The 20844-nt window shown below is 39.9% G+C and overlaps 2 protein-coding genes across 6 annotated transcripts; both read right to left on the bottom strand.

Moving 5' to 3' along the window:
• Positions 1-402: 402 nt before the first annotated feature.
• Positions 403-2840, bottom strand: LOC134868247 (glycolipid transfer protein-like). 2 transcript variants are annotated; one of them, XR_010166264.1, is made up of 6 exons: positions 2656-2840; positions 2183-2241; positions 1951-2084; positions 1708-1858; positions 1207-1445; positions 403-1051 (listed from the first exon to the last, which is right to left on the bottom strand). XR_010166264.1 is itself a non-coding variant. In XM_063889227.1 (5 exons), the coding sequence occupies exons 1-5, from the start codon at positions 2756-2758 to the stop codon at positions 1263-1265; spliced, it is 630 nt and encodes a 209-aa protein (XP_063745297.1). In that variant the 5' UTR covers positions 2759-2840; the 3' UTR covers positions 403-1262. The 2 variants fall into 2 exon arrangements, 1 of the variants encoding a protein (XP_063745297.1); XM_063889227.1 differs by having other exon boundaries at positions 403-1445.
• Positions 2841-2959: 119 nt separating this feature from the next.
• git2b (G protein-coupled receptor kinase interacting ArfGAP 2b) lies at positions 2960-20079 on the bottom strand. 4 transcript variants are annotated; one of them, XM_063889224.1, is made up of 20 exons: positions 19840-20079; positions 19146-19279; positions 16668-16780; positions 15230-15335; positions 14497-14583; positions 14282-14412; positions 13145-13239; positions 13009-13054; positions 12713-12761; positions 12264-12336; positions 12071-12168; positions 11852-11963; positions 11245-11396; positions 11002-11154; positions 8721-8933; positions 8480-8569; positions 7816-7898; positions 6842-6997; positions 5534-5597; positions 2960-5338 (listed from the first exon to the last, which is right to left on the bottom strand). In XM_063889224.1, exons 1-20 carry the CDS (start codon positions 19889-19891, stop codon positions 5129-5131), a joined length of 2217 nt encoding a protein of 738 aa, XP_063745294.1. In that variant the 5' UTR covers positions 19892-20079; the 3' UTR covers positions 2960-5128. The 4 variants fall into 4 exon arrangements, with proteins under 4 accessions (XP_063745294.1, XP_063745293.1, XP_063745296.1 ...); XM_063889223.1 differs by having other exon boundaries at positions 12713-12764; XM_063889226.1 differs by lacking the exon at positions 19840-20079 and adding an exon at positions 19452-19698 and having other exon boundaries at positions 12713-12764.
• Positions 20080-20844: the final 765 nt, after the last annotated feature.

Consider the following 20844-nt stretch of genomic DNA (forward strand, 5'->3'; position numbering starts at 1 on the left):
ACACGAAGAAGGGAGAGTATTTTCCTCCAATTTACAGCGGATGTTTGAGTGTTCAAAATCAGTTTTGTTAAAAAAAAAAAGAGAGTCAGCAATCAGCTTGAGAAATGTCTCTCAGAGAGCAAATCAATTAGTGGTCAACCAAAAGAGCTTTTGAAAATGCACAACCCACTCTTGCAAAATTACAATCATAAATCAGAACTGGTGTTTAGAGTCATTTAAGATCTGGCTATGACTGGAACTGTATCCATAGTGCATATATTTTTTTCTTTCTTTCCCTGAACATAATTTAAAATATGTTATGCATTAGCTGGAACACAGATGCGATTAAAACAAGTAAATATCGCCACCTAGTGAAACATTCATGAACTGTAAGAGGTATTTATTAAGAGTCATACCACTAGGTAGTTACACTTGTGTTTTTATTTTAAGTCATACTTTAAAATCTCGTGATTAGAACACGTTTGATCATACTTCATAACAAGCCTGTTCATACAGAAAATGCAGATATAAGTTATTAATACACGTGTGGGGTGATGTACTGCTAACATGAATCATTTGGTTTGACATTGTTATGCTGATTAAAGAAGTCACATCAGATCTGACAGAGGAACAAGATAGGCTATAGAACCACAGATACAATACAAACAAAGGTCTTACACACCTTCTATTGTACATGAACACACTGCAATCAGGTTAAGCCCTCTGATAAAATATGTCTGGCTCTGCTAAATTTTATCTTTGTAGGTAAAATGGATTTGCACACATCTAGATTTGTTTTCTTAGCTTAGTGTATTAGTGCAGTAACACCAAGGCACAAGTGGAATAATGCACAGTTGAAATGAGCTGTTAAATTGACATTACTTCAAAGGCTGCTCCCAGGTGATCAGTGGAGGTGACTACAGGGTTCAGGAGGTAGAGAACATTTGAAAAGTAAGGTTTTAACGAATATTATGACATGTTACAGTGTTTGCAGTCTTGTAAAGTAGGTGATATTCCACCTGTTTTTGTCATAAATAAACGCACACGATAACATCCTTCTGCAGAGTAAGAGCTGTAAAAAAAAAAATAGCCCTTTGATATGTTTTTCAATCTAAGGCATTTTCATGATTTTAAGACCAAATATTACGCAGTCATTTTTAAAAGGCATGATAAAAGTATTTATAAATACCACACTGACAGAAAACAATGTAATTCAATTAAAAACACCTTTGAAAAGTCGACTCGTCTGACCCGTGAGAGAATTTCACAGATGTCCCGGGACGTCACACCGTGTAGTCCAGCTCTGCGTTCAGATTGGTGTACATCTCGTAGATGGCATCTACAGTGGCAGTGTAATTTACCAAAAACTGACGCACATTTGCAAGACAGTCCTCCTCCTTCACTTCCTCTCCTTTTGACAGAGCCTTGAGGAAGTTTGATTTGTAAGGAGCTGCATGTAACGCTACCTAATAAGGGGGGGGAAATAACATTTAGGCTCACAGCAAAGTAAACATGTAGCGGTAAATACAGAGTTATTATTGCCAAGAATAAATTATAATACTATGGCAAAAAATAAGATTTTCAATAATGGAAAATAATTACAGAAACACATTAACTCAGAAAAGCAACAACGCTTCAGATGGGCTAACGTAATGGTGTGGTCCGATTTGGCCCCCTTTTAAGAAATATTTCCATTAAGAATAATATTAAAAGAGACATTTTCCTCACATGGAAAATCTTTTGTACAATCCAGCCGTGGTATTTCTTCAGCGCCTGTTCATATGCTTTGGTGACATTAACCCGAATTAGGTTGGGGTTGTTCTCATCTCTTTCTCCATCTGCCAAACTCTGCAGCAGGATCTGTATGAAACGGAGACCCCTGCAGGAGAGACAAAGCACACCTTTGTTTTAGTTCAGCCGCTGAATTTGCAACACACAGTATGACACAACATTAGCGTATGGAGTTTTAACCTTTTCAGCCACATCAGAGCTAGTGTCGCTCCAACTTTAGGCCACTCTGCTGCATGTTCTACTCGCTCTGCCTCCACAATGTCCTGCAGGGTGACGTACTTTGCAGGATCCTTCATATACACTGCTCTAATTTTCTGAAAGTGCACTTGGTGGTTGAGTTTGGATTTGAATATTAGTGACAGTACTATAAAAACACACCAGTTATAAACAGACACATAGATCTGTATCTCACCGTTATGTTGCCATTAATGTCTGACTTGATGATTGAAAAAACGTTTGCTCCCAAGCAGTCTGAAAGAGAAAAAGACATTTGAGAGCAATGCAATAAAATATGAATGACTTCATCACACCAGTCCCTGGCACAGAGGGAGGATGAATACAGATCGGCCTTTACGTAGGTTACACACAGAGGGAGGAAAATGCAGTGAATGCATAGTCTCAGTTAAAAGGCACAATGAGGCCAATGTTTGCTCTGCTCAATGTGTAAACAAAGAGTTTCTCTATAGGCTAAACAGCTGGGTCGGATCCCGCACCGTGAACCAGCAGCAGCTCCACTTCTGGTATGAGTAAAATAACTACGATCAGACCGGTCACTTGAACGTGTCATGAGGAACAAGTCAGCCTTCTATGAACCGTGAAAGCGATAACACCAACAGTCGTCTCCAACACTGAAGTTGTATCGAGTTCAGGTGGGGGTATACTCACCAAAAAATAAAGGAATATGAGACACAGCCTCCAAAAACAACTTTGTGTCTATCACCTTGTCAGGAGGCAGGTCGTTGAATTGGTTATCCAGTAAAAGAGCCATGGTCGTGTTAGAGCGGCGGCAGAGAGAAGCTTTCGGCTGAAAAGAACCCGGAACTCTTGTGAGGTGGGAGGGGAAGCGCCAGCAGCCCCTATCGCTTTCGTGCTTCTCCAACAGGTGGGACTTTATACATTGGCGTGTTAAAACCACTGTTTGTTCACAACACAAGCACACCAACACAAGCACACCAACACGACAATGAGATATTTGAGGTATGAATTATACTTTATTAAACCTAAGGCAGGAATTGTTTTCAACCACAGAGGCAGTGGCAGGCTAGAAGTTACAGGATATTTAATGTCAGGGTTGAAACCAGGGGTGGAAAGAGACTGAACACACGCACTTTTTATTTCAGCTTTTGATTAATTTAGTTTAAAAAAAAAAAAAAGTCATAATCTTAAAATGTGTTCTTTTTATAGCCTTTATAATTTATTTTCTTTTCCTAATTTAGTAGGTAAATGTAAGTCCCTTGGCCCAATCATTATATTTGGTTTAAAATATATGGAAGCCCATTGCTGCCAGCGAGACAACATACATCTTTAAAAAAAAAGATCCTGCAAGTCATTATAATGATTAACGTTCTCAAAATAATGACTTAATATCTCAATGAATTATAAACTACGTCATTATTTCAGGAATGTTTATCAATAAAATGACTAGCAGGATAATTTTTCCCCCATCACATGGGCAGAAATGACCTTCAAGAAGACTGCAAATCTTTAAAGAGGAAATAACACTTTCTTCTTTTGTACAAATGAAAGCTGAAATCATAAGCAATAAAATGCATGATTCAGCAAATCATTACACTCAGGGGTTATGACCACTAGTTTATGGTGGCCACAGTTGGAACACTTTAAACAGATGTTGAAGCATCTGTTTAAATGTTACTGGAATGTTGAAGTGTTGCATTAAGAGAATCAGTGTCAGAAAAATCCAAAACCTTTTGCGTGGTCAAATGATCCTAAAACCATGAGAATTGGTCAAAAACAAAAATAACTTTGAAGACTTCTGAAATAAACAGAATACTTTAATGTTGTAATAATCTGTACTGAAGATAATTTGAATCATTTTAATAATCCTCTTTTTGGTTGCTTATACCTTATACCAATCCTTAGGCAACCTATTGAGAAATATTTTCTACAGCTACTTGAGCAATATTTAATTTTTGGTGTCAGCTTGTGCAGTGGTTTCCGGTGAGCTTCCCACCCCTGGTCGAGACTGATCCGGCTCACAACAACAAGTGAAACATTAGACCCGAGTTCTACACTAACTTTAAGGGCACATTGACTTCAGTGATTGTAAACCATAGCTGTACGCATGTGACCACAGGTAGCATTGAACACACTGGAGTTACAGCACCACACCAAATAAACAGAGATCACAGGTTGCCCATAACTCACTGCCAGCTGAGACGTCCCAAACCTCAGAACAAAAGTTAGTCTGCGAGGAGCATCGTGTTAAACATAAGCTTATGAAAATAAACATTAATATTTTCTTAGAGGTATGACACACAGTTCATAAATAGAATAGCATTTGGGTTATTTTGATAGAGAATTACATAGATACATACATCTTATATATTTGCATAATGCTATTACAATTGATTCAAAATGGGTTTCACAGGGGCCATCGAGGCCATCTCTGTAACAATTGCACCCACACACACACACATACACACACTCGCACACATACATGCACACAACATCAGAAGTATGGCTGTAACATTATAAATCCAAGAACTACAGTCACCTTGCGGAATCCCCTGCTGGAGCTGCTGGATGGAATGAAGGTTTGCACACCGTTTGTACTGCTGGCCTTACATGGTGCTCTATGCACTGAAGCTACTTTCATAATCACAGTTTGCTCACTAAACAAACATTTGAAATCAAAGCAAGTGGCATCACAATGGTTCAAGACTAAAATACTGTCATTGCATCTTAAAAACATTTGAAATAAAAAGGGAAATAAACAGATGAAACTGGTGTAGATAAAGGTGTATCTATGATGACCTCTATGTGGAAAAGTACAATGTGGAAGGCTTGTTGTTCTTTGTTTAGATATATACACAACATTGCACTTTTAGATTTTGTGTGGATTAAACTGTTATCTCTTCGTGAGGTTAGGAGGTGTAACAGATTCTATCCTACAGCTTTAAAGGTGTTTGTTTACTCTGTATTACCACAATACAAAAACAACAAAATATCATAATGTTTGGATTGGTCTGTCATTTTACATGGTGCATCTGTTTTAAAGGAATGTACGCAAATAATTGCAGACTTATTAGAAATAATGGTGTTAACACTGATTAAATTGAAATTAGCGACATCTAAATAAACTATTTTGGGTGCATCAGGAATGTCTTTGGGTTTTTAGTTAGTTATTGTTTTCTTTGGTTGTCACAGTGACAAGTTGCTTGGCAGCTTTGGCAATGTCATAGGCGCACTGGATGACCTGCTGAGTGACCAGCTGGATATCCGACGGGCAGGGGTTGTGCTCTGCGGCCTTCAGGCACTCTCCGTGAAGCCGGCTGGCGCTGGACGTGAGCAGATACAGAGACCCTCGCACCGTGTCCGAGGACGGCCTCTGTGAGGGGGAAGGAGACATGATGGAGACTTGATAAGCACCCGACATGACAACCCCCATAAATAAACCCTCATTGTAGTCAGCGGGCTGTGTATGTGTCAGTAAACATAAAGCAACTTAATCTGATTAACTGTAAATATAAAACTAGGCTCTTTTCAAACAGAGGTTTGGAGCTGTGGGTAGGAGTCATCTTACCTTGGGAAACAGGGCGGCCATCTCTTTCACAGCCACGCAGATCTTTTCTGAACAAGGCAGGAAGCTGAGGGAGATGAAGACAAAAGGCTGATCAACTACTCCTGTACCATTTATGAATACAACAATGCACAACAGATACCATGTGACATTCCTCATTACGACAAAGAGCAGCCTGAGGCGAGATTCCCTGTGCCAACAGTAAGCACTATTTATAAATACAGTAGACTGCTACTTTTTAATCACATTTGAGATGTTTGCATACACCTATAACAATAATGATGGCTTTTTGCATAGCTTCAGCATTCCTCAGTAAACATTCAACATGTCTGACACACTGCCTCCTATATTTGATTATGAGCTGACATAACCAGCTTGCATGAAATGTGTCACCAAAGCTAAAAAAAAAAAAAGAGCAAACAACACTGGGCTCTGAGACAGCATGGTTGTTGAGGCTTCAAAGTAAACAGCTGTCTTCAATATCATGACTTATACTCAAAGTGAAAGCAATTTCATTTGCCGGAGAGACCAATGCACTAACAGAAGGAGCCAATAATCACACGCTGAAGGCCTGCATTAGGCTCCTGATACCATGGGGAAAGACCTTACTGTTGTTTCATTTATTACTATAGTTTGTGTGCACATTAGGGGCCCTTTTAGAGCTAACATTTAAATGTGGTTTTGCCAGGAGCCATTTTCTTAGAAGTGTAACCCCTTCTGAATATCTCTTAAATAGTTTGGATTTAAAACATGACACTGAAGAAATGCTCGGGTCATTGGGACAGCATCCAATATCTCAAAACATGATAAAAACAAGGAAATTAATTGCGGTAAATTATTACTGTAAACAGACACAGACAAAACCAGTTTGACTACACTAACTTGCTGATGATTTGGCCGGTCACTGGGGAATACATGTGGTGTTTCCTGTCCGCTGCATTTCAAGAGCCACGGTTTACCCCCAGCAGACACACAGCTCTCAAGACAGAGGCCACTCTATGAGGCTCAAAGAGAGCTGCTGGTCTACTATAAAACTGCACTTGCTTTGAAATCAGATGTTAATGAGTCACTGGATAGCTGGCTATTATAATCAAAAACCAGCACAGTCCAAGGCCCTAAGGACAACTATTGAAAACCGCTGAACTAGAAGCAGCTTATAGAGAATCAAATTCCATTTATTCTTTTCAAAAGAACAGGCACTTTGAAAGAAATACAGCCGTGGAAAAAATATAGAGTCCATGCTTTTATTTACAGCACGTCAATTAATAAGAAGGTTTGAGTTTCAATAAGTGTCTGTTGGTCATAAAGTACCTTTCATGCTTGGTCTCCTGGGCAGCTCTCAGCAGCTCCTGGATGTTCTTAGTGATCTGCTCGGTCTTACAGATGACATCCTCTGTGCACGGCAGGGTGGCATCTTCCTCACCCTCCTCCCCCTGCTCCACTGATTCACAGGCAGGGAGAGGGCTGCTGCAAACAAAACATAAAAAATGGTTTTATCAGCTGACTTCTAAATGCTTTGCAACACATACAGTTTATACGCCTGCACATATTAGTCTGTGTTGGACATGGCGTGTGTTTTATATGTAATGATCATGGATTTTGTCCCGTTTTTGTTAACTTCCCCTATGTGATTGTGATGTGCTACATGTGACATGTTGTAGTAACGTATGCCGTCTGTATGCTGTTTCAGTGCTTCTTGTGGTCATGTATATTCAGAGTGCTGGCATGCTGCATGTGCTGCTTCCTTGCCACACTGCGTACTACATTGGTGCTAATGCTTGTGTGTTTGTGCTTTGGAGGGGGGGTCTATTATCATGACATCAGCTGTAAATTAGCCATGTCGGCTCAAGCTGCCCTATTTACTGATTTTGTTGGAGTTAATTAATGGGGACTCATAAACTAAACTTAGTATCTTGACAAGCCATCACAATTTGGAGTCCATAAAAAGGTGCAATATGAACCAAACTCTTGTGAAAAACCAAAATAGTACTAAAACTATATAATTGTAGTCATAAAATTATATAATATTACATAAAATTATATAAATTACATAAAATGAGCTACTTCTGTACTACAGTCGGTATTCAAGAACAGGTTTCATCCATACAGCTACTCAACCAGCAGCCAAAAGAGATGACTATATCAGCAGTGCATGATCTCTATGTTAAACAACAAGCAGAGGGATCACGTGAAGCTCCTGGCTCTGCTTAATGGTGACTTTTTGCAACTGTTAAGCTCACGTGAGAGAGGACTGGTGTGTACAAAGTTAAAATAAATGTTCTCACCCTGCCTCCTCCAGTTCAGAGTGGTTGGGCGTAGTGTCGTAGTCGTTCTCCAGCATCATACTCTGTCCTTCCAGACTGCAGCCCTATAGAGACATCAGTAAATAAACATCAATCAAATACAGTAAACACTGTCATGACAAAAACCATATTGCCAGAGAAACTGTAGGCACATACAAATCAGAATCATGCACTTCTGACAGTTCACACTATCAGACATTTGGTTTCCAAGCTGATGAAGAGACAGACAGGAAATATAAAACCAGGTCATTGCAGTGTCGCAGCTCATTCTGCAGTGGATGCGATTAGTAGAGGCGAAGAAACCCTGATGTAGACTGTGAAGGCTATGACTAATAAGCACATTTTGGTGAGACATTTTATTAGACTCATTGATATGGGACTGATCATCCAAACAGCTTTCTCTGGTCCCGGTGAGGTTTAGCCACAGCAGCGCGGGTTAGGGTTCTCTGTGGAAGCAAAGTTGTTCAGATAACTGAACTAAAGCAGAGGCACTGTGGTGCATGCATGCAGGCAGGCGAGGCTGATAAAAAGCAGTTTAAAAACACAGGTCAGGAGGAGAGATAAGACTGGGGGGGTCAAGCAGGGGGGACAGTTTGCACCGTCCCCCGGGGCTGCCTCTGAACCGAGGGGAACTTCAGTACTTAACCCTTCGAGATCGCTCATCCCACGACCAGGACAGGGAAGAGGGGAAGGTAGGGAGGGAGGAAGCAGCCGTCCCCAAAGGACCCCTCCCAATCTAGAAAGGGGTCAAACCAAGTTGAGCATACTCGGATGAGATGCAATGAATGAATGACTGAATGAAAAACCATCACCAGCCCCAAGCCAGGCATCATGAGTATTGTCTTGTGCTGACAGTCCAGCGGGAACACGAGTGCTTCTGAGCTTACGTTGGTGGGGAAGGGTTGTAAAACGACTCCGTCCTCATGCCGAGCCGCTTCCACTCGGTGGGGGTACTGCCTCGGGGAAGAGCCGGTCTCATACATGGACATGGCCCGACCGCCGCGGGGCGGTTGTCGACCAAGGGGCCCCTGTAGGTGTTGTTGCTGTCCACTGGGGGGTTGCCATCGCAGTGTTGTGTTTTCAGTCTGCAGGGAGTTCAGCTGAAGAGAACAAAACATCCTTGAAGTCAACTCTGGCTGGGGGATGATCTCCTTACAAAGCTCGGCCACACATTAATAATAGAGTAAAATACAGACATGCCTCAGGGAGAGAGAAACACTTCATCCACACCCAGTTCACCGTCACCTTGGTTTAGTTTAGGGTTTCCCACGTTAAAGGTATGTTTCTTGATAAGTGGAATGCTGACACTGTGTGTTTATGTGAGAAACTGAAACATAAGGAGGTGCCCTTATTTACATTTACAGCCCTGGAAAGAGCAATGGGAAACATGACTGACTTTCTCCATAGTGTTATTGAAGTCATCACATGTCAACAAATGAATGACAGACAAAACATGAAATAAGCAATTTTAGAAGCTTTTTGGTTTATACGTTAGGAGATGTCTTGAGGTTCCACTTTTTCAACTATTACGTTTTGGTGATTGCAAAAAGGGTAATGAAGATAAGGGACCGGAATGGAAAGTCAAATGGAAGCAGTATTGTTTGGGAGTAAATAAAGCAGCAGTGGGAGGCAGCACATTGTGTGAACACCAGCTTTCAGCCAAGTGAAGAGAGAAAGAGACTGGGCTCTGGAGAACTGGGATGCATATAAGAAACCAGACTAAATGCTGCCATCTACCAACATGGGTCAGTGAGTGACAAACCTTTTGGTCTTTTTTTTTTTTACACTTTTTTTCCAAGCATGATGATACACTTTATCATCAGGTATTAGTGGTGACAACTGAGACAGAGAAATTAATTCAGATAAGATGTTTAAGATATCATTTGATCACGCAATGATCATGTATTTGGCTGTGAGGGTATTACCCCATTTACACTTCATTTACTTAGAACCGAGTGTAAAAAGTGGATAAATTGAATCGATAGACTGAAAAAAATAAAATGCATCAAGGAAACTATCAAGAAAGATTTGAAATATGATTTTAGAAGTTGGTAATAAATGTGCCTCCAAATAATCCTATAGAGTTTGTAGAAATATGTTAGCAAAAGAATAAGAATAGTCATACAAACAGTCCACAGCAGGGTCTGTGTATTTAAGCGTAGGGTTAGTAACAGGAAACTGTTTCTCAACCCACATTCTGCCTTTGACTTTTTATAACTATCACTCAGTCTTGGATCGAGGGGAGAACTCTTAACAAGTTTTCTTTAAAACGTTAGCACTGAATAAACATGCATGTATAAATAATACTGAGGCTAAGTGGGACTTTTGGAAGCTCTAAAAAATAAGGAACTGAATGATGAGATGTGAATAGAATAAACATACTGTAGAGAGACTGGCTGCACGCCTTCTGGAGGTGCGAGAGTGAGAGAGGAGTTGATAACTGGTGATTCGCCCACACTCCAACTCTAATCACTGCTACATTTAGGTGCTTTTTGGCTGGTGACTGCATGATTGTTCTGATTTAAGAGGATGAATCATCATCTCCATGATAACCATTTGTTGATTAGTTCTTATTTAGTGAATCCTCAACTTATTATAGACGACAAAGACCTCTCAAATCAGATCTTGTTTGCCATTTCATCGAGCAGCATAGCAGAGGAGGTCTGCAGATTGTTAATTATTACCACAAGAATTTCACCCCACCCATAATCACAGCAGACATTCTCTCTGTAGCACTAGCAGTAAAACATTTAAATATTGCCTTATAACCATTTGATGGCGTCTTTATCAACTAGCATGTCGAAATCTGCTGTTCTTTGCAACTCAAAATGTATCCACTGTTGAACTAAATAGGGTAGAGGCAATGTCTGACTCATTCAAACAGGCGAGACCCAAACATATATTACTAATGTTTGTGGGTGAAATCAAATAACTAAATTTAAAAAGGAGAAGGATCAAGTTTTATTAAAGGCTGCAACACCAGCATCAGAGAGGAAGTAAACACCATAAATCCAGTAAAAAGTGACCTGTAATTACAGCTATTGAAATATTAATGTGTACTACCATCTAATTAAAGGGGTGGAAATCAAACTGAGGGCAGGCAGAGTTTGCATCTGCAATCAAAAACGATCTACCCAGTTTGTTTATGACTGAACGTAATTGACGAACCTTGCTCTGCATGCTCCGCAGCTCTTCACTGAGGTGACAGTTGACTTTGAGAAGCTGCTGTATTTTGGCTTCCGATGCGTTGAGGGCACTCTTCACCTCCATGAACTCATGCACTGTGATTGGTCCATCGGAGAGGTCGGACGACTCCGAGCTCTGAAGGAGTACAAAGGACAACATGAGACGAGTTGAAATGTGAAGAAAAGTATATTTTTAAATATGTGAACAGTCAATAAAAACATGAACCTTGGTCCTTCGGTCAGTGCTGCTGTCCCCACAGGTGGCCTCTTGCACCGGATCTTCATCTGATGCCACACTGTCGTAATCAGGCTGGTCATTATCCTGGCTCTCACTGTTATGGCGACTGTCCATTCCCTGAAGGATCAACTCCACGTTCTCTGTAGGCAGGCCACCGGATCAAAGCATTAGAGATCAAACAAGCCCTGCAGGCTACAGGCAGCTGTACAAATCAAAAAGCTAAAGGAACATATTTCTTTTCATTCACTGAATCTTAAGAACAGCCCTAACTATAAAGCAGTCTGTGATGCGCTTGAATTATTTACAGAAGGCAAGAGTTTGCATTATAAAAGCCCTAACCTGTGTTTGGCCATGGCTCCACCACAAACATCAGCACATATGCTTCACATACTAATGGTGGCCTATCTAACTCACACATGGTCCACTTCAATATGCAAATCCAAAACAGACTTCCTGCATCTCATTTACAACGGCTAATTGAAACCCTTCATTCTCAGTGTGTGTTGCTGTGTGTATGCTAGTGCCAATCCAACACAAACACAGTATATTAGCAAGGAATTTCAAAGTTAGTAATAAAAAAAAAGTGTAGTTGTACCTTTGGGACTGTCGCAGGAATTCCCCCACTGCCGCCGTTTAGCATCAGTGAGGATATCAATAACCAGGGTGGCAAACTCATGAGCACTAAACCGTGCCAATTTTTGACGACCCTGAAAAAACAAAAGTATCGGAAATGGAATAATAAATACATGGCAGCACTGATGATCAAAGTCTTCACTTAAAAAAAGTAAACACAAGGCAACATTGGATGACTTGCCTGGTTTCTGGTAGACGAGTACTCTGGATTGACCGGCAGAAAAGGCACAACTGTGGTGTCTGTTACAAGTGTGCTGTGGTTCTGAGTGGCCAACCACACTGAAAAAAACACGATTAAATACATTTAAGATATACATTAAACCAGGGATACAAATAACGGTTATTTCATATTTTTAATCTTCTTTCAATTGCACCTGCATCTGTTTCTCTTCTGTCAACTTCATCATAAACATCCATGGCAAGCTCTTCAAACTGATGGTTACTCAGCTGGAAACATGAAGAACAATTTCTCATTCACAACTGAATAGAAAGACAATTGGACCTTTAAACTGATGGAATTACAACTGGCTGCTACTGCATAATAATCTGTATGTTACTATGTTAATACCATTTGTATTTACCACTGCAATCAACCCACTACAACACAGTATTCTACAATGTTACACTTATTTTATTTTAGAAATACAGCTAACTTATTTCCCCTGAATGTGTACTTCTGTTCATTTTTATTTCAAATAATATGTGTATGCCTTTTTTATCTAATACGGTGTTACTTTTATTTTTCATCTCTATGTATACTGCTGTAACAATGTAAATGTCCCCTCTGTTGGACTAATAAAGAACTTCTGATTCAATATCTCACCGACTGGAGCTTCTTCTTTGCAGCTTTTGCAAACTCTGACAAATCCAGGCTGCTTTGGGCAAAAAATAATATTCAAATCAACTTTTTGTGCTAACAAAATTCAACACAAACAACCCGAAAGACATTGGAACAGCATACTTACTTGTTTCTAATCCATCATAAGAGCGCAGCATTAGAAACATAAGATTGTAATTACTGTCAGTAAAACATTGAGCATAGCCAAGTAGCCAGCAGCTTGTCAGAGCTTGGTTTTTGTTTCTTAAAAAAATATGAACAACTTAAAAACACAGCTATACCTGTCGGCCATCTGTGGAATGATGAAGTGTTGCCCATTTCTGTGATCTACAACAAAACAAGGACATACGAGTGAAAGACGGTCACAAAAAAAACACATCAGCTCTCAAACACCATGCCTCAGCTGTGCTACCTTACCTGGTCTTCTTCCGCAGAGGTAAAATGTTAAGCGGTCAGTGAGTTCGTACTGAATCTCTACCAGCCTCTCTGCCAGATCCTGATGCCCAGCTTGTCTGTACACATTAGGAATATAACAAAGGTCATGATTCAGAAATATGGCTCTGTGCTACGGAGTGCCTCAGGTAGGTTTGTCCAAATTTTGTGGCAACCTATTTTAAAAACACAAACCCTTTCTAATAGGGTAGAAATCAGGTAACGTGTAAAGTAATGGGCATAACACTGAAGTAGGCGAGGTGTGTTAGCTGGCTGTTCTTAGACAACACAAAGCCTTATCCCAGAAACAGCATGACGTGTTTTTTACTTAGAATTTTAAGTCAGACAAGGCAATGTCTCTAAATGTTTTCTCTCTTATCTTTTTTCTGTCTATTCTTCATTTCTTGGAGTTTTTTCCATCTTTCGTTAAAAGGGCTGAGTCAACTCGAACAGCTTTGCTTCGGATTTTTTCTTGCCTCAGCTAGTCATACTCCTATTGAATTACTCAGACGCTGACAGAATGCCACTGGGTCTGCGTCTAATGTTCACTGTAGAGCCAGGCATGCAAATACTTAAACCATTTTAGCTGGAGATGGTTTCTCACTAGTTTTTTTCCTACTAGTTTCTACCCATTTTGGTTGACCTTTTGTCTCTTCCTGTGTAAGTTATTTCCTCATACCACCTCTAAATATAAATAGCACACATTTCACACACACGCTTTGTGTCTGTGTACAATGAAACTGCATTCAATCCCCGAAAGGATGTGTATCATTTCCTGCCAATAGTGAGCTGGGCCGAGCCTGTGAGAGTGATGCTTGCAGACACACCATAGGTTAGTCATGCAGCAGCAACAGAGAAACAAGTCTAAAAAAAATTATTTAAACTGCGAGACACAAGCACTTACAAGAAATCATGGCTGATGGAGCTGGCCTGTGAACTAACTAGGATATAGAACACTCTCAATGCTTCAAAACTATAACTACAAATGTGTGGCATCTCTAAAATGTTGACCAGTAACATTACATTGTGTTGTTACAGAGTTCCCACTGCTCCTACTTAATAAACATTGTTTAGTGCAAAAAGTAAGGCTGTGGTCAATTAAAAACACTGGCCCCGCTTTACCTTGCATAATCGATGGGGGTCTTTCCACTGGAGTCCAGAGCCCCGGGATCAGCTCCATACACCGCCAACAGTTCTGCTTGTAACACCTGTCCTGCTTTTGCCGCTATGTGTAGTGGAGTGTTGCCTTTCTCCTGTTCACCCAAAAAAACAGACAATTAGCAGAATGTCAATGTTTACCTCAGAAAATGTGTTTTTGGCTCTTCTGCAACACTTACTGGATGGAAGAAGTTGGCCTGTGCTCCCAAAGATAAGAGTCTTAGGCAGGTCTCCAGGTTTCCAGTCCGAACACTGGAGTGCAGTTGCTGAAAGGAGATCGACAGAGCGGTTGTTTTATTGATTGTGAAGGGCATACGCACAGAGCTGGCTTCAATAGATGCACAATCCCATAACTGATTGGCATGAAATCATCCGGCTGGAATTAGTTTTACTATACAAGTTATACAACTGCAAGTTAGGTGAACATGTTTAAAAAAAAAGGTGTACACAAAAATGTGTATCCCTTTAGTGCAAAGACCTACATGCACTTTTCTCTTTTCAAATAACTTCAAAATTCAAGAATTCAGCTTGATCTTGAATTATTTGTAGTAAATAATACAGAATTCAGAGCAAAAAACACAAGAAGAGACTGAAATACAGGCAGCTCTTGCAAGACTTGAGGTTGACAGTTAGGATTTACTATATACACAGTCGTAGTCTGACCAGTGCATATACATAAAAGTGGCAGTATGCAATAGAAGCACTGAATGCTAAAAGCTTAATCTAGTGGTCACATGTCATGGTCCAAAAATCTAAAAGCACTTGCATTGAAATGGTAAGGCATGCGAGTACAATGTATAGCATTTGGCATTATTTTACCACAGCACCTTTGGTTGCTCTAGCTTCTAAAATGTTGTAAAGTGAAGGATGTAGCAAAGTCAACACTAAACCAAAAATAGTTCAATTCCTCACCTTGCTGAGGTCTTTTGCGGTTACACTGTCGTCCTCCCGACAAGGCATGCGATGGACATACACCAGCATCTGATATTTGCCCTTGATGAACTCCGTCTTGTTGGGACTGGAAACAACAAAATATGCTTACATCTAAAACCAGCAAGCATTACAAATCGGACCACCATTGCTATGTTCAAGTGACTACCATAACATAGCGTTTGTTTACGACAAACAACCAAATAAACATATCCCAACCGCTAATGACCTGATTTCTAATATTTAAAACCAGACAGAATATTTGCAAATTCAATGTAAAGTTCTTGATGGCGGGAAGACAACTACTCAAAATAGTAGACCTAATCCACTATACCACTACACAGGATTCTGGATATCTTGGATCTCCATTTCAGATCACCCTACTTCTGTTAGCATTTGGGTTGTAAATTGTTGAGGATATTCAAAATTAAACTCAATATCTACTTTTCCTCATTCTCATATGACCAATTGTGACTCCTGTAAAGACAGAAGTATAGTACACTAAATTGGTGGGGAAGACAAAAACAAAGGCATACTGTATATAAATGATTAATGGAAAAAACCCATGTCCTAATATCATTAGTGGAATACTTCCTTATTTTGTAAATGAAGGAAGTTGAAGCAGCTGCTGGGTCTCAGTTTGACAAGTCAGCAACTTGCAAAACTGCCAGGATAGTTCTAGTACAATAAGAATGCTTTTTTTACATGAGCTAAATGTAGTCCTAAAAGTTCCTATGGACAAAACACAGGTTTGTTCCTGAATTCAGCAGCAGTAGAAACACCCAATAGGGCAGAATTTTCTTGAAACCTTTACTTTGGGATTGAGTATAGCTGCCTCCTGTTTGGTGCAATGCGTCTGTTTTTTGTCTGTTGATTGAAAGCGTTTGTTCTGACTGTGAGGGTTAGACTCAGCATGGCTGTGTTTATATGTGACTGAGTGTTTATCTTTACTCCACCAGCCAGACACTGGACCAACACAGTGTTTATATCTGGCAGTGGATGAGGGTCACTCACTCCTCACATTTTGTTTTTCATGTTATGTCTTTTGTGTTAGACATATTGTGCTGTATAATAAAGATCCTTTCATTTCATAATCAACAAAATGGTCATATAAATCCATATGGTTAACGTGAGTAGGGCATTGTTCTTGCATTAAACTGAACATATATATATATATATATACACACACACACAGTTGTGTACATTCCCATTTGCATGTCAACTAATAAAGGTCATACCAACTTGAAGTTACTTGGAACTGACTGGCCATGAGTCATGTCCGTTTCACAAAAAGCCAATTATGCATGTTCACTGACCTTAACTATGAAAATCAATGTTGCCAATAAAGCTTTTTATCAAAAAGTGCAAACAAGCATATCAAAATCAGCACTGATGCATCAAAATCCTTAAATGCACTTACTGAACTCTGTCCTGGGGGTTGGCTTTGCGCTTCCCACTCACAGAAGAAGAAGGGTCCAGAAGGCTATGCTCCCATATGGAATTAGCTCCATTACCATACAGTGTCTGGACCATCTAAAACATGAAACAACAAAACAGTTACCTGAATGCATCAACATCTACAAAGCACTTAAAACACAAACACAGATGACCATAGTTTTGCATAGTAAAATACAGTGGTATGCAAAAGTTTGGGCACCCCTCTGAGATTTCATGACAATTTGCTTTTCCTTTATAATAGAAGATCACAGCAACAACATTTGTTTTCCTACAAAGATGTAGACGTTTTAGTGTTTTCCAGACCAAAATTCTTAGGGTAGCATTACATAGTTTTATTATAATAAAATAAAATGCAAAAAATGGGATGTGCAAAAGTTTGGGCACCCTTATAAATAGCATTCATTTCAACACCTGTACGGATTTATAGCTGACAGGTTGCTGCACAAAATTGCTTTGATTAGCTCATTAGACCTTCAATTGCAAAGACAGGTGGAACCAATCATGAAAAAGGCTATTTAACATAGGTAATAGCTGGCTGTGCCTGGCCTAGGTTCTTTCTTAGGGAGTGGCAAGATGGGGACCTCAAAACAACTCTCCACTGACCTGAAAGCTAAGATAATCCAACATTATAAATTAGGAGAAGGGTACAAAAAATTATCTGACAGGTTTAAACTGTCTGTCTCCACAGTCAGAAACGTAGTTGTGAAATGGAAGGCCACAGGAACAGTCCGTGTGAAGGAAAGATGTGGTAGGCCGACAAAAATAGGGGAAAGGCACAGGCGAAGGATGGTGAAAATGGTCACAGAGAAGCCACAGACCACCTCCAGAGAACTACAACAACATCTGGCTGCTGATGGTGTAGTTGTTCACCGTTCCACAATCCAGCGTACTTTGCACCAGGAAGAGCTCATTGGAAGGGTGATGTGCAAAAAGCCTTTCCTGAGTGTTAATCACAAGAAGAGTCGCATGAGGTATGCAAAAGCACATCTGGACAAGCCAGAAGCATTTTGGAACAAAATACTGTGGTCAGATGAGACCAAGATTGAGTTATTTGGTCATAACATGAACAGGTATGCATGGCGAAAAAAACACACTGCATTCAATGAAAAGAACTTGTTGCCCACTGTAAAATTTGGTGGAGGATCTATCATGTTATGGGGCTGTGTGGCTAGCACAGGTACTGGAAAACTTGTTAAAGTTGAGGGCCACATGAATTCCTTACAGTACCAGGAGATTCTTGACAAGAATGTTCTAGAGTCAGTCACAAAGTTGAAGCTACGCCGGGGTTGGATTTTTCAGCAGGACAATGATCCTAAGCACCGATCAAAATCCACCAAGGAATTCATGCAGAAGCACAGGTACAATGTTCTGGAATGGCCATCCCAGTCCCCAGACCTTAACATCATTGAAAATGTATGGATTTATTTGAAGAAGGCTGTCCATGCACGGAGGCCAAGAAACCTGACTGAACTGGAGACGTTTTGTGTGGAAGAATGGGCCAAAATACCACCTGCCAGGCTTAAGGGACTTGTCTGTGGCTACAGGAGGCGTCTACAGGCCGTTATTGCAGCAAAAGGAGGCAATACTAAATATTAATGGAATTATTTCTTAGGGGTGCCCAAATTTATGCACATGCCTATTTTTGTTTGAATGCACATAAACATGTTTCTGTTTGACCAATAAAAGTTATTTCACTACTGAGATGTTTCTGTTACCATAAGGTATAACATATGTTAAAATGAAGTTGCTGCTTCAAAAGCTCAGCAAGTGACAAACTGATGCAGTGGTTTTCCTAAGGGGTGCCCAAACTTTTGCATACCACTGTAACTAGGGCTGCATTGAGTAGTTTAATTTATTTTTTACGCGATCAACTACGATATATCAAACTCAGGGATTTATTTAGTTAGTTTAAAAGCAAGCAGAAGTAGAAACTGCACATTGAAATTAAGTTTTACCATTTTATATTGATTTATTTTGTCAATCCATCAATAAAGAATATTGAAAATAATTTCCTTTCATGATTTTATTCTGCAAACGTTTTTTTTTGTTCAGCAATGTACTAAAAGCAGTAGAGAGGCAAAACTAAGTACACATGAATACGGTCTTCATTTATCCCTATTAATATCTTGAAGGCATATTTTACTCATCATGCAGTCCTAAAAAATAAGTGTAAGATAGCATAATAATACAATCCCATACATAAATGTATAAGGAACAGGTGGAACATAAAAAAGACAAATAGAAAGTCAACATTAAGGACACTCAAAGTACTGAGGAAAACAGTTGAGAGACAGAGGGGTTACATGAGGTTGTCTTCTAGTCATTTGATGATGTGTCTGATTGTGCAACCATTTTATTATCTATTCCACTTGTGATAAATAGATTCTCTCGCATAATTAGATCTAGTTGTGTTGATGTTATGCGGTGCCAGTCTCCTCACCTGTAACTGGGATGATGGCCATTGAGAATGAGTCAGATGTCGGACCTGAGAGCTGTGTCGCCCCAGCCCTCGATGGATGCTGCAGCACTCATCGCAGATCAACACACCCCTGTTAACAGAGGCCCAGCGTGGCTCTAGAAATAAATAAAAAAGGTAAAAAGATTAATCTACCAATATAATGTCAGGTGGTCCATAATGTTATCTAAAGTGCAACTTAAAACACAAACATGTATGGTAGTTTATACATTCAAGCCAGACGAGGATATTAGCTAACTGACAGCAACAAAAAACAGCTCTTCCCAATACCTTCGACACATCCGAAATCACAATCATACTCGCAACCAGGTGTGGGTCTGCTAGCTTCTTTTTAATCAACGCGTCAGTTTTAGCAAGCTAGCTCAATAAGCGTATTTATCTGGTCAAGCTAACCCAACGTTTGACTGCTATAAACCATTCAAGCATAGTTTCAACAGGCAACTTAATGTGACTACACAGACCAAATGTAACATACAGGACATATCTCTACAACCGTTTTCACGAGAAGAACATTTACAAGCGTCATAATTAACCAAGTGGCTAATTGCTAATCAGTTATCAGCTTTAACTAGGTTAGCTAACTGTACGTAGTTGAGTTGTAGTAAAGGCTAGCTGGTTAGCTAGGAGGCAGCTAAAGCTAGCTTGTTTGACATCATACCCGGAGCACTGCAATCAGCGCAGACCTCTCTGCTTCTCACTCGCTTTGACATCCCTTGATAGAAATCCTGAGAGTCCAGACAAGACAGATATTTGAAAGTTAACGTTACAATACAGCTAGATACAGATGAAACGGGATAGCCCGCCCTAGGAGATTGTATTGACCGATTGTAGCAGGCAAAGCAACTGTGATCGTTTGCCTCCCCCCTACTGTTGAACAAAGCAGTGTCCTATTCCAACACTCACCGAGCCTCTCAGTGCCTCCTTGTCTGCCTTTTTGTCTGCTTCCTTGTCTGCTTCCTTGTCAGCTTCCTTCCTTATTTCCCATTGAGGTGTACCTTATGCAACTATATTGTCTTACTCACCACCTATGTTTTGGTGGAATTTGGTGGCCTATTATATGTGAATGAAGTACATGTTGGTAAATTTAAGAAAAATAAAATCTGGTTTTGTGTGTGTAGATTAAATAATTATTCAAAAGGAATGCAACAAAAGTTCTACTTGTAGAGAAAATATGATAAAGCGCCTTCCAGTGGGAAAAAAAGATGCAATTCGCTCCTGAGTTGCCTTAAAATGGAGAAAAATGATGCAGTCCATGCAATGCTGTATGAACTACATGTATTTCTCGTTCAAATTGGTTTATCCCTAATGTATCGTATTTAACTTGATCGCCTCATTACTATTATAGTGTACATCTCAGCATGTACACACATAACAATCACTTCCTCTTCTACTAAAGCAGTCATAATGATTCAGAGATGTTTTCTCTTCACTTTGTCATTGGACGTGTCTGCCCTTTAGAACCTAAGTTTTCCATTCCAAGACCAATCTGAAAACTATTTACTGTCACTGGACCTATCAGTTCCCTGCTGATTTGGGATATAGATTTGGTGTCCTCGCTGTCACTGCAGTCATTTATTTTGATGTTATGAGTGGGAGAATGAAGTGAGATTTTCTGGTGATTGTCTACAGTCAATGAATGTGTCTTCCACCAGTATCAGTATCA

This window comes from Eleginops maclovinus, chromosome 8 (assembly GCF_036324505.1).
Source record: "Eleginops maclovinus isolate JMC-PN-2008 ecotype Puerto Natales chromosome 8, JC_Emac_rtc_rv5, whole genome shotgun sequence".
Classification (NCBI taxonomy): Eukaryota; Metazoa; Chordata; class Actinopteri; order Perciformes; family Eleginopidae; genus Eleginops; species Eleginops maclovinus.

Bases quoted from the DNA above. Each gene is read 5' to 3' on its own strand.
- git2b (XM_063889223.1), bottom strand. From the start codon at position 19,891: ATGTCAAAGCGAGTGAGAAGCAGAGAGGTCTGCGCTGATTGCAGTGCT. The intron at 11,964-12,070 runs GCAAGTCATCCA...TTGTTTTTTCAG, and splicing joins ACTCGTCTACCAGAAACCAG to GGTCGTCAAAAATTGGCACG. The intron at 6,998-7,815 runs GTGAGAACATTT...TTTTGTTTGCAG, and splicing joins TCTGAACTGGAGGAGGCAGG to CAGCCCTCTCCCTGCCTGTG.
- LOC134868247 (XM_063889227.1), bottom strand. From the start codon at position 2,758: ATGGCTCTTTTACTGGATAACCAATTCAACGACCTGCCTCCTGACAAG. The intron at 2,242-2,655 runs GTGAGTATACCC...TTTCTCTTTCAG, and splicing joins TCATATTCCTTTATTTTTTG to ACTGCTTGGGAGCAAACGTT. The intron at 1,859-1,950 runs GTTAAAACTCCA...TCTCTCCTGCAG, and splicing joins GCTCTGATGTGGCTGAAAAG to GGGTCTCCGTTTCATACAGA.